General features: G+C 39.1%; 1 protein-coding gene across 9 annotated transcripts in view; it reads right to left on the reverse strand.

Moving 5' to 3' along the window:
- LOC124619295 (ral GTPase-activating protein subunit beta) overlaps nt 1-13,450 on the reverse strand; it is a 370,359-nt gene that overhangs the window by 249,828 nt on the left and 107,081 nt on the right. For all 9 annotated transcript variants that reach the window (XM_047145577.1, XM_047145575.1, XM_047145576.1 and 6 more), the window contains one exon: nt 6,995-7,099. In XM_047145577.1, coding sequence (XP_047001533.1) covers nt 6,995-7,099 — 105 coding nt within the window. The remainder of the gene's footprint in view (nt 1-6,994; nt 7,100-13,450) is intronic.

The following is a 13,450-nucleotide window of genomic DNA, read 5'->3' on the forward strand; positions in this document are numbered from 1 at the left end:
ACAAATGCAAGACAAGTAAGGGGCCATTGCTGCAGAGTACTCTCTGTAAAACTGAACTGGGATTCCATCCAGACCTGATGCCGTATTTGTTTTCAACTCTTTCAGTTGCTTCTCAATGCCAGAGATGCCTATTATTATATCCTCTGTATGGTGGCCTGGGTGCAGGTCAAACGACTGATTGCTTGAACAATCATCCTGCATGGATGATTTCTTAAATGCATAACTTAAAACTTCAGCTTTCATTTTATGGTCTTGTATCGACACACCAGACAAAACAACAAGTAACTGAGCAGAAGCTTAACCCACTTAAAATTTTAAATAGGGCCAGAATTTTCTTAGGTTCTCAGCAAGATCTCTTCCTACTATATGATGATGGAAGCTGTTGTATGCTTTACACATCAATACTTTTACAAGATGATGAATCTATGCTTACCACCATCATTTGCATGTTCTTTTCTGAACAAAAAGTACAACAGTCTCCGCATTCCCAAAAGTTTCCAAATTTTGGTATAAAACCCCAGTGGATCTTTTCTATCCTTAATCCACTTACTCAGCACAATCTGTTTAAACTTCGGCTATAACTGCTCTATGTCCATCATATTAGAACTAAATCATATCCATTCATTTTCTAAGGGATGCAAGCAACTGCTTATGTGATCTTTCTAGCACAAATGCTCTCCTAGCCTTCTTGATGGATTTATTTATTAACTTTAGTTACCCCTATCACTACAACGGCATCATGCTCATTAAATACTTTCTCTGTAATGACCTCATCTGTAAGATCAGCCTTTTTGTAGCTTCGAGGTATAAGATGTTTCCATTGAGCGCAGGGCTCTTGAACTAGCTGCTCAAGATAGTTTTCAGAAAACGTGTTCAAAACTACTTCACAAGACTACCTGCCCTTTCCAATGGAAATGAATCCATGAATGATCCAGTCTATAAATTGTAGGTTAAAGTCACCTCCAACTAATATTACATGATCTGGATATGTCAACACTACATAGCATAAACCTCCATTGAATGAATCTCAAATTGTAACAGCAGAATCGGGTGGCCAGTAAAGACATTCGATAATTACCTTGAGTTCACACAGACCTGTTACTTGCATCCAGATAAGTTCACAGTCAAATTCAGTTTCAACTTTGGAAAAAATATATCTAAAAACAAAGATGATGTGACTTACCATACGAAAGCGCTGGCACGTCGATAGACACACAGACAAACACAAACAAACATACACACAAAATACTAGCTTTCGCAACCAACGGTTGCTTCGTCAGGAAAGAGGGAAGGAGAGGGAAAGATGAAAGGATTTGGGTTTTAAGGGAGAGGGTAAGGAGTCATTCCAATCCCGGGAGCGGAAAGACTTACCTTAGGGGGAAAAAAGGACGGGTATACACTCGCGCACACACACACACACATATCCATCCACGCATATACAGACACAAGCAGACATATTTAAAGACAAAGAGTTTGGGCAGAGATGTCAGTCGAGGCGGAAGTGCAGAGGCAAAGATGATGATGAATGACAGGTGAGGTATGAGTGGCGGCAACTTGAAATTAGCGGAGATTGAGGCCTGGTGGGTAACGGGAAGAGAGGATATATTGAAGAGCAAGTTCCCATCTCCGGAGTTCGGATAGGTTGGTGTTAGTGGCAAGTATCCAGATAACTCGGACGGTGTAACACTGTGCCAAGATGTGCTGGCCGTGCACCAAGGCGTGTTTAGCCACAGGGTGATCCTCATTACCAACAAACACTGTCTGCCTGTGTCCATTCATGCGAATGGACAGTTTGTTGCTGGTCATTCCCACATAGAATGCGTCACAGTGTAGGCAGGTCAGTTGGTAAATCACGTGGATGCTTTCACACGTGGCTCTGCCTTTGATCGTGTACACCTTCCGGGTTACAGGACTGGAGTAGGTGGTGGTGGGAGGGTGCATGGGACAGGTTTTACACCGGGGGCGGTTACAAGGGTAGGAGCCAGAGGGTAGGGAAGGTGGTTTGGGGATTTCATAGGGATGAACTAAGAGGTTACGAAGGTTAGGTGGACGGCGGAAAGACACTCTTGGTGGAGTGGGGAGGATTTCATGAAGGATGGATCTCATTTCAGGGCAGGATTTGAGGAAGTCGTATCCCTGCTGGAGAACCACATTCAGAGTCTGATCCAGTCCCGGAAAGTATCCTGTCACAAGTGGGGCACTTTTGTGGTTCTTCTGTGGGAGGTTCTGGGTTTGAGAGGATGAGGAAGTGGCTCTGGTTATTTGCTTCTGTACCAGGTCGGGAGGGTAGTTGCGGGATGCGAAAGCTGTTGTCAGGTTGTTGGTGTAATGGTTCAGGGATTCCGGACTGGAGCAGATTCGTTTGCCACGAAGACCTAGGCTGTAGGGAAGGGACCGTTTGATGTGGAATGGGTGGCAGCTGTCATAATGGAGGTACTGTTGCTTGTTGGTGGGTTTGATGTGGACGGACGTGTGAAGCTGGCCATTTGTCAGGTGGAGGTCAACATCAAGGAAAGTGGCATGGGATTTGGAGTGGGACCAGGTGAATCTGATGGAACCAAAGGAGTTGAGGTTGGAGAGGAAATTCTGGAGTTCTTCTTCACTGTGAGTCCAGATCATGAAGATGTCATCAATAAATCTGTACCAAACTTTGGGTTGGCAGGCTTGGGTAACCAAGAAGGCTTCCTCTAAGCGACCCATGAATAGGTTGGTGTACGAGGGGGCCATCCTGGTACCCATGGCTGTTCCCTTAATTGTTGGTATGTCTGGCCTTCAAAAGTGAAGAAGTTGTGGGTCAGGATGAAGCTGGCTAAGGTAATGAGGAAAGAGGTTTTAGGTAGGGTGGCAGGTGATCGGCGTGAAAGGAAGTGCTCCATCGCAGCAAGGCCCTGGACGTGCGGGATATTTGTGTATAAGGAAGTGGCATCAATGGTTACAAGAATGGTTTTCGGGGGTAACGGATTGGGTAAGGATTCCAGGTGTTCGAGAAAATGGTTGGTGTCTTTGATGAAGGATGGGAGACTGCATGTAATGGGTTGAAGGTCCTAGTGCTACTAACCTTAATTATAAAAGCCCACAGACAAAGCTACGTACATAACTTTCTACTCTCCTGGTGTGGAACCCTATCATCTCCACAACTTACTCTAATCGAAGATAACATAGTACGCCAATGGCTGCAGCAAGCGGTAATGCTAAGGAAAGCTGAGTTCCATAGTGTCACCCATGACGGTGCTGCTGTTGGGTAGTGTGGTCCATTTGTCACTATGATCTTGACTAATGCACAGATACTCAGACTGCACTACACATACTGTGGAATAGAGGACATTTTTGTCAGTATTGTCAGCTCACAGGAGGATGACTGGCAGGTGCCCAAGGTGCCCAGTCCGAATTTTGAGGAGTACAGTTAACAACCACCAGGCACAAGCCCAAAATTTCTTCAAACTGATCTGTAACTCCCCTTTTCTTCTATTCATAAATCCCTTTTTGATATAGAAAGAGTTTTTAAGAAGAAACTACTTCAATCTATATTTAAAAATCACACTGTTCACTGTTCAACACTTTATTTTTTGGCTCAATTGCCAAAGAATTTTATAGCTGTCGATTTTACTTATTTTTCTGCCTTAACCCACCAACCAAAAGGAACTTCAATAGTTTCTAGGGAAACTAAACTATTACACAGAATTACCTTGTGGGTTGCTAACACATGCATCCACTGTACCAGCTCAGGAAAAAACTAGGCTTAGTTCAGTTGGTCACAGGTATGCACTTCAACCATAAACCCACTGTAAACCTATGCCCATAAAGTGCTGTCCCAGTACCAGGTGAGACTTCAAATGATGCCTCTCCAACTAGCACCCAGCTAACTCATCAGCCAACTACAGCCCCAAATGGGGCCATGCCAATATCCAGCACTAATTCCAGAGAATCCTATACTACTCTCCATGGTGCTGCCCAAAAACAAAAAATTTCCCCTCATCAAGAGAGAAACTTCAGGCCTGCAGCCCTGGTGCTACTGACTAGGTCATCATCACAGCATACTACTACTCGTTTTGATGATTACAAAACAGTTGATTTCAATAGCATGCACCACACACATTAATGAATGATACTGCACCCTGGCCTGATACTGATTTGAAAATAGACATTCTGCTGGAGTGTGTAGGAGCAGGTTGCCTCCAGACAGCGCACTTTTCACCCATACTGAGTCTCTGAATGTCACTATTTCTGTAGATAAGCTTCCAGCAGATGACACATTATAGAAAGCTTGTTCCATGGGTTGTACTCATGACCAGACATCTCAAGTAAATTCTGGACAATAAATGGTTATAACCAGCTAGTTTGGTCACTCTTAATGCTGTTCCCAATTACAAAGGCTAACGAAAAAAATTTTTAAAAAACTCTTTTTTTTTTTACTTTCATAGCTGATCTTTATAGATTTTTATGAGCTGAATCCAAATCTAGCCTTAGTTTTTTTGTATCAACCATGCTTTTCGAGCAATATCCTTTTTATTATATAGTATAAAAATCCTATGCTATACAGTAAATGAGGAAATTAATGAAATGCTTTGTTACAACATAAGCATGGTTTGTATTTACAGTAAGCTACTTAAAACAATGATATGAGTTAATAGAGGTTTCACTTGTCAGCTGGAATTGATCTGTATTTTCTTTCTCTTTTTTCTTTGAAGCTTCTTGTGTAGCTTTTTCTATGACAAGTTGCTTGCTGAACTTCTCGGTGAAGTGACCAACAGTAGTCCCCCATCATGTTGGTGTTCCAGCAACCTTGGCAGCATTTTTCCATCACTTCAATGTCCTGGTGAAAACATTCTCCTTGCTTCTCACTAGCATCTCCCATATTGCCCGGGAAGTAATCAAGGTGACTGTTCAAAAAGTGAACTTTCAGGTTCATTAAACATCCTAAAGTTTTTAACTTCTTTAACATTGTAGCTATAATAGAAACATATTCTGGGTCTTTCTCATGTCCTAAGAACTTTGTAATGACTTACTTGAATGATACCCATGATTGTTTCTCATTTAAGGTCATTGTGGATTCAAAGTTAACATCAAACATCAATTTTCTAATGTCAGATCTAGAAAAGATGCCTTCTTTTAGTTTAGCTTCTGAAAGGCCTTTACAAACTGTTTCATTAGGCCTAACTTTATACGGAGCGGTGGTAGGAGTACATATTTTGGATCTACAAGGTTTTTGCATAGAATGTTCTTCTCACCAAGTTTTGAATACTCTCAAAGGCCAGTTTTTTCTGCACCAGCGTTGATCCCTACCCCTACTGTCCCATTCACACAAGAAATGTGCAAATCTGGTAAAGTCACCTTGCTGACCAAGGAGCATGAATGTTACTTTTAGATCGCGACATACCATCCAACCATGAGCAGAATAGCCTGTTTTATTTAGCACTATTTCTAGGTTTTCATAGCTTTCTTTCATATGTACAGAATGTCCAACATGTTACCAGTGTGTAATAAAACAGCCTTTAAACTAGTTTTGGATGAATCAATAAACAGCCTCCAGTCTTCCTTTTTGTATTCAATACCAAACTCATTCATCAGATCGGGAACGTCTGAGCAGTACTCTAAATCACCTTCTCGTTGAAAAAAACTTGGAAAATTGCTGCTCTCTCTTTCTATACATGTATATGCTGGTTCCAACTGCCAATAAGTTCTTGTCTTTTAATCTAGAGCCAAGCAATTCAGCTTTATCTTTCGTTAAGCCCAGATCCCTAGCCAAATCGTTTAGCTCGGCCAGAGTAAACAATTTGGGCTCTAGACTTTCTATATTACAATGGAATTCATCATCATGTGGTTCATCTAAATCACATTGTGCATCAGAAAATACTTCTGTTGGAATAGAATTTAAATCATCTGGTGGTTCAGGAACCGGCAAATCTACACCATGTCCTACTGATCTACCCCATACCCTACTGGTCGGATGGCGGACAGAAGGTTAGGGTAGCTTATTACCTTCTTGTTTTTCGAATTATGACCAGTAATATCAACACTGCAAAAGCAGCAATCATCGGAATGATTTTTTGGCTCCCTCCATATCATAGGAACAGCAAATCTAAAGGCTGTTTTCTCCTTTTTGGACCATTTTCTCAGATCTTCAACAGGCACATAACATACATTATGCAGCGCCCAAGATTTATCTTGATCACCAAGTCTGGATCCAAAGTATGATAGATAAACCTTTTTCCCAAAGTCTGTAATGTTTCTTTGGTGTTTTTTAATCACAAATTCACCACAAATATAACAAAAACTGTCAGCAGGGTTTTTACAACAATGATTAGACATTGTACTGAGCACATGTACAGGAAATGGTAAAGTGAGGTAAGGTTGACTGTAAACAAAACACCATCTGTTGACACAAAAATAGAATCGATCTTTTTTTGGCAGCAAATGTTTTCAGTAGTGCTGCCAACGTCATCCACATTCAATACACCTCCTTTTTAAATTATTTTAAATACATAAAAGCTGTTAAATTCGTTAAAACATCACTTAATTTAATAAATTTAACTGAAAAATGTGAATAAATGGTGGGTGATATAGTTTTTTGAGTATCATATTTGGATTTATCACCCTAAAAAACATAAGAATAAGGTATTTTCAGCAAAAAAGTTTTTCCATCATTGGCCTGTGTTATCGTTTTGTGATATCTCAAAGTGGCTGCTCTTTTGAACTTTGGACTGTGCTTGTAATAATTGACTATTGCTTCACTTGAAAGGATTTCTAACTGGCAGTGACTCTCACATAATCTGGCTTGCCTTTGTCATCTCCTCAATAATTACTGTTTTGTGGCTTATTGTGACTGTAGCTCTGTGCAAATAACATACAATAAACTCCAGATGGAAAAATTCTCTCTTAAGTTCTGAAACATAACTCCGAATTAATACAATCACTGCAGAAAGTAACTTGGTTGGAAGCCAATGTGAAGTAACATATGAATCTGAAGACAGTCAGTCCTGGTAAGTACACTTACATGGCAAGCTAGAGGCAGATGATGGACCAGAATTTGGGGTGGATGGTGTCTGAACTGTTGATGCACGACTGCTTGTCAGACCAATGAGAGAGGCTTTTGGCATTCCTGACAACAGTAGCAACATTGACATAAAGTTAATAGAAACTGGCATTAATGGATGCTAGTTAAACATAAACCAACATACAGAATGAGCTGAAGGTCAACAATAAAATTATAAGACAATGACACTAAAACAATTTGACTCCACTCTAAATAGTACTTTACAGCAAATTTGAAAGCAGGCATCTTTTCTTGCAACATTTTACACAAAAACTGTAAGGTATAGAGCCACAAAGACTACCTCCACTTCTCATAAGCATCACATTACTGAATAACACTAGTCCTACAAACATACTCACTATTCATGTTAGGATACGTTAAGCACATCAATGTCAGCAATATTGGAAACAAGATAGCAACAAATGTTAGTCCCTATAATGCACTACTTTTTTTAAATTTGCTTGACAGAAATGGATGTAATCTACCAGATACACAAACTTTCAAACTCAACACTTCCTTTTAAATGAAGCTATGAGCATCAATCATATTGTTCTGGATAGAATAAATGATTACTTTGATCTTGCAACTAGTATTTTTATGTTACCTAGTTGTGCAGTACAAACATGGGGAATCAAGCTGATAATGGAAAAGGAAGGCAAAGAACTTTTAATTGGTAGGAGCTCAGACATAAATCAGTTGTGTAGCAGGAAAAAAAACTGTTTGAATAAACAAAATGTTATGGAATTGTGACCTGGAGAGAGGTCAAGAATGGCTAAAAAGGTGGAGGTGCAAGGTCACAAATAAAAAATACGGAAAGTAATCAAGTAATTTCAACAAGAATAATCAAGTAATTTCAACAAGAATAAAATAAGGTAAAAATATAATGAAAAGACATTGATAATAGGAAGCTAAACCACTTCTCTATGAAGACAACAGGTAAAAAATGTGAGGCGCACAAACTCTTTAATCAAAATATCTGTGATTCACCTTAAAATCGTGGCATTCAAATAGATTTTAGGAACAGCAATCCTGTGAAATACAAATATACTGGAGGCTGCATGGATAAAAGCCATACTGATTAATTTCTGCGAAGGGTATGAGGCAGTATGAAACTATCATTTAATAAAGGAGAAATGTTTCACAGAATATCCACCCTGTTGACTATGAGCCTATTAAAGACAGAGCACAAGCTTGGAGTGTATTTCAGAGGGACCATCATTTGCCTTAAGCAATTTAGGCAAAGTATACAAACACTTAATCAGGTTGCCAAGACTGGGACTTGAACCACTGCCTTTGTGAATACAAACCAGGTGTCTTACCGCTGGGCCACGTCGCTGAATAATTGCTACAGACATATGGCTATCATCTACCAAATTATTGACATTTAAAGATTCACCATGCTCTAGAATGTTCTGTGTCCAATGTCATACTTTAAGAATCGGTACAACTAATTACATGAGGCTGTTCATGATCATATCGTAATCCATTAATCAGTATATCTGTAAGAGCTACATCCATTTCTAACCAAGCATAAACAGCAACAAGCTAATTTAGAACTACCATTCAGCAAACATTACAACAGGCCAAAAATTAAATCACACATATAAAATAAATTAGTATGACAAAATGATGTTGTCCTTGTGGTATTCAATCTGAAGACTGGTTTGATGCCATTACCTCTGCAAAGATAATTATTCTGTAAGAATAGTTTTGTTTGTATCCACTTCGTTTCAGCACACTATTTTAAACGTGATACTATAATTATAAATATGGTATCATTAAATGCAGCTTTATCTATTATGTAAATGTTAACAGTGATAGTAAAAGTTACACTTTCCTGCAGCTGTGATTATTAGAGCACCCTGAACATGAGACAATATCTTTTAATGAGACATTTTACTTAAGAGTGTGAACAGAAACTCATAAAAAGGAACAGTTTACACAAAATAAAGGAAGTTTCCAAGAGATAAAATTACACCAAGAGTCTATGAACGTGAACAAGATAATCAAAATTATAAAATTCACCCCCTCTGTAGCTATAATTCCCAATGATTTATCTTACATTCTATAAATAAGAAAACATATCTAAATATTTCGATAGTCTTTGTAATGGAATCTTCTATCAGTTACTTGCAGAACAATTTCACATCTAACAATGGAAAAAAATACTGTGTTCTCATCTAATTTATTTGTGAGGCAGTTTTGTGAATCTAAATTCATCCTCGGGATATGTCAGCTTTGAAAACTGAAAATTGCTTGAAATTAAAATCTTAGTGTTTCCATTATTAAATAATCCAATTGCCTATGGTTGACCCTACAAAATGGCTGTGAAATAATATATATGAATGGGTGGTGTCTGTTCCTTCAGACATGTCTGAAAGAACAGACACCACATGGAATCCCCAGCTACGATACTGAGAAGGAACTACTGATGTCAGCTGCGATAGGACTTTATGTGTAATCTGCAACAACACATGAAAATGCATGCTGGATTGGGATTCGAACCCAGGATCTCCTGCTTACCAGGCAGTGGTGTTAACTGCTGCGCCATCTGAAAACAGCGTTTATCTCTGTTGCGCAGACTACCTTGGCGCACCTCCAGGCTGATTCACACTCTCACCTAGCAGCACCAATCCACAGTCCCCATCCATGTCCTCCATGCTTGCTGCTTTGAGAATCCTGCAGAAGGTTGAACACAATTGTGCATGCCTGAAGATGGTGGCTTCATTGCTCATTGAGGCAAATTACTTACATGAATATGTGGTGTCTGTTCCTTTGAACACGTTCAAATGAACAGACACCATGCGGAATCCACAGCTGTGATACACATTAGGTGGGGGGGGGGGGGTGGAGGGGGGGGGGGAGGGGAAGGAAAGGAAAGCAAAGAACAGGTGGCATGGATAGGTGGCACTAGGTTGGATTGTTGACTGGCCGACAAGTGTGCCAAGATAGTCAGCGCAATTGTAATGAACACTGTGTCCAAACGGCGCAGTGGTTAATACAACTGCCTATTACGCAGGAGATCCCAGATTCGAATCCTGGTCCAGCATATATTTTCATTTGTCGGTGCTGATTCCACATAAAGTCCCGTTGCAACTGGCGTCAATAGTTCCTTCCCTTCTCTTTTCTTTCCTTTGTCCCCCCACCCCCCTCCTCCACCTTCAATTTACATTATGTGTATCACAATTGGAGATTCCACACGGTGTCTGTTCTTTGGGACATGACCAAAGGAACTGGCACAACACGTTCTTATAAGTTACTTCCCTTGATGGGTGAATCTATCACCTCCAGCGCATACGCACGATTATGTTCGACCTCCTGTGGGAATCTCAAAGTAGCGAGCATGGAGGACATGGACAAGCACTAGGTGTGAGTGTGAATCGGCTGGAAGGTGTAACCAAGATAGTCTGCACAATTGCGATAAACATGGTGTCTGAATGGTGTTGTTGTTAATGCTACTGCCTAGTAATAAGGAGATCCAAGGTCCAAATCGGAGACCGGCACAAATTTTCACTTGCAACTGCTGATTCCGCATACAGTTCCAATGCAGCTGACATCAATGACTGTTTCCCTTCCCTTTCACCTTCCTTTCTTCCCCCTCCACCTTCAACTTACATAATGTGAAGTAATAGTTGTCAAAGGTGTGCAATATAATGTAAGGAGCTGAAAGAAGAATGTGAAAATGAACTTCATGAGGAAAAGGAAATGATGTCTGGTGAATGATTAAATTCCACTTTGCTCTATTAAACAACACAAGTCTCATCATCTGAATTACAGTGTGCAGATTAACATTAATAGTCGTAACATTAGTAACACATTTCATTTGAAATTCAACTACTGGATTAAAGTATTAATGGCGTCAGCAACATAGTTCTGTATGGACACTTAATTTGTGTCCTTGTAAAATTTCTATAGTCTTAGCTAAGGGGTTTCATTGTGTGAACCATTGTACTCTTGCACAAAAGTTAAAAATATTGTGAAAAATTAAATAAAGAAGGTTTAAATTTTATATGCCTGATAAAAAGCCATCAAATATGTGTTACACAGCACATACACACTGTGGATTTGAAGTCCTTTGGCATTTTGGCCTTTTGCAGATATCTTAAGTGTAGGAATAAAAATCACTGACACTGCTCTTAATGAAAAGAGAACAACATCAACAGACATGATCTGGCACATAACATTCAGTATTTACTCAAGAAATAAAAATAATGTATTCAAACTACAAGTAGTAGATAGTGTTCAGTTTTTGGAAGAAAAAAGGGAAAGTAGGGTTTAATGTCCCATCAACATCAAGGTCATTAGAGACAGAGGTCTAGCTCCAAACGTTTCAAAGATGGAAGAGGAAATTGTCCGTGCTCTAGCAATTGAACCATCCTGGCATTTGCCAGGAGTGATTTAGGGAAATCATGAAAAACCTAAATCTGGATGGACAGGCTGGATTTGAAATGTTGTCCTCCCAAGAGTATAGTGTGCTAACCAATGCATCACCTCACTCTGTTTCAATTTTTGGGACTACAGATGATCTCTATAACTGGGAAACATACACCATAGAATTAATGGAAAACACACCATAAAATTAAATAATTGGCTTGGTTCAGCTACATTTGCACTATGTATGATCACACCTATAGATACTGTAGATATGAAGAAATTAGTTTAATCTGTAAATTTCCATTCACTAATAAGTTATGGAATCATTTCTTGGGAATATTCAAGTTATAGGGATATTATTTTCAGAATAAAGATGTGCGACTCCTCCTATGTCACTGAACAGTATATTCCCAGGTGGCCTTAACCTCATAAATGATACACACAACAAGGTAAAACTTTTGTATGCATATAGAATCCATGTAATGCTAAAGATACCTGTGCCAACAGTTTTCTCACCTTTCATGAGGCCTTGCCACCTAGTACAGCAAGTTTCAGTGGTCTGTGTCATCAGTTACTGAAGTTGACAACTGTTTACTTAACACACACAACAGAACAATAGCAAAACAATGTCAAGGTTCTGTAAGTGTGCATTTTTATTCACTTATTCACATCATAAATATTTTGAACTGATACTAATTTATTGTCAACTGATGTTAGCAGAATATTAGCCCCTTGTAGCACTAAGGTAGTAGTTACTGCTATTATCTTGGACAAGTTTCATATTTCTGTTGTACATGTGTACAACACAGTAGGTTTGTATCTTGTAAAAACCTTTCTTCATTTGTCACTAATTTCCTCTACGCTTTGGTGCATAATTAGTGAAGTAGTTACTGCAATAATGATAATAATAATAAATAATGATAGTAATAGTGATAATAAAAGGATAATGACTTGACTGAAAGTAGAAAAAAAATTTTCCTTAGGGTCAGAAGATGAGATATGTAATGAGCTGGAGAAGCCATTCAACACTGATTAGAGCCTATTAGAACATGATGTTATTTCATGTGTACAGACACAATATGTGTACTTTTGTCATCTGATGAGGACTCAAATGTGACTTCTGCCACAACAATGATGTAATCCTCCTTGGCACCACACAGATGTGTTTGAGCCCTTGCCACCTGCTCCAGCTTTTGAAGGAGCTGTTTTGGAAGAAAACAAGTTTGTTGTCAAATGCTATGTCAACAAAGCAGTAATCATTCCTTCATCTGTGGAAGCCAAAACGCATGTAATACAATGCAAGCAGTGGGTGGTCAAAGAAAGGCAGAAAGTATATCAGCATCAACATACCACACACTGCTGAAAGCTAAAATGCTAATATGGTAGGTGTCCATTTATTTGACATATCATTGCAGCATTAAGGCAAACTGCAAAAACTAGGAAATGGACAGTCTGCTCAATATTATTTATTTATTTGTTGTTTTGCACTTGTTGCCACATTTTTTGATTACAGACTGGACTGCACTGCTCTGAAAATTCAGAGCAAAGAAATAATGGACTGCCTGAAGTTCAAGATTAAGGCCTGGGTGGCTGCTCCATGCTGAAAAAGGGGGCACATAATGACACAGTTGAGTACAATGTAGACAGATGCAGTAACCTGCCCTCCAACAAAAAGAAATTCCTGGTGTCACATCCATGCCAACCAAAAGGAAGGCATGAGTATTACAAATGTCAGAGATTGTTAGTGATGATAAGACTCATCTTTGCAGAATGCCTGGGTGTGAAAGCATAACAGCAAGAGTCTACTGTACAGAATATCTTGTTCACTTGTGTTTGTGAAAGAGACTGTTTCAAAGCTTATTATGATATGATGCAAGCCACAAGGTTTGCATACCACAGAACATCCTCTGAATCAAAGTGTAAACTAGTTTGCCATGTATCATGATGTAATTAAATGATTTCTTTGTACTGGTTGCCTTTCCATTACAAGTTTATAAAATATAAAATTGATGTTTTATCCAACACCATTTTTATAATTTGCTT

The sequence above is a fragment of the Schistocerca americana genome, chromosome 6, assembly GCF_021461395.2.
Source record: "Schistocerca americana isolate TAMUIC-IGC-003095 chromosome 6, iqSchAmer2.1, whole genome shotgun sequence".
In the NCBI taxonomy this organism is placed as follows: Eukaryota; Metazoa; Arthropoda; class Insecta; order Orthoptera; family Acrididae; genus Schistocerca; species Schistocerca americana.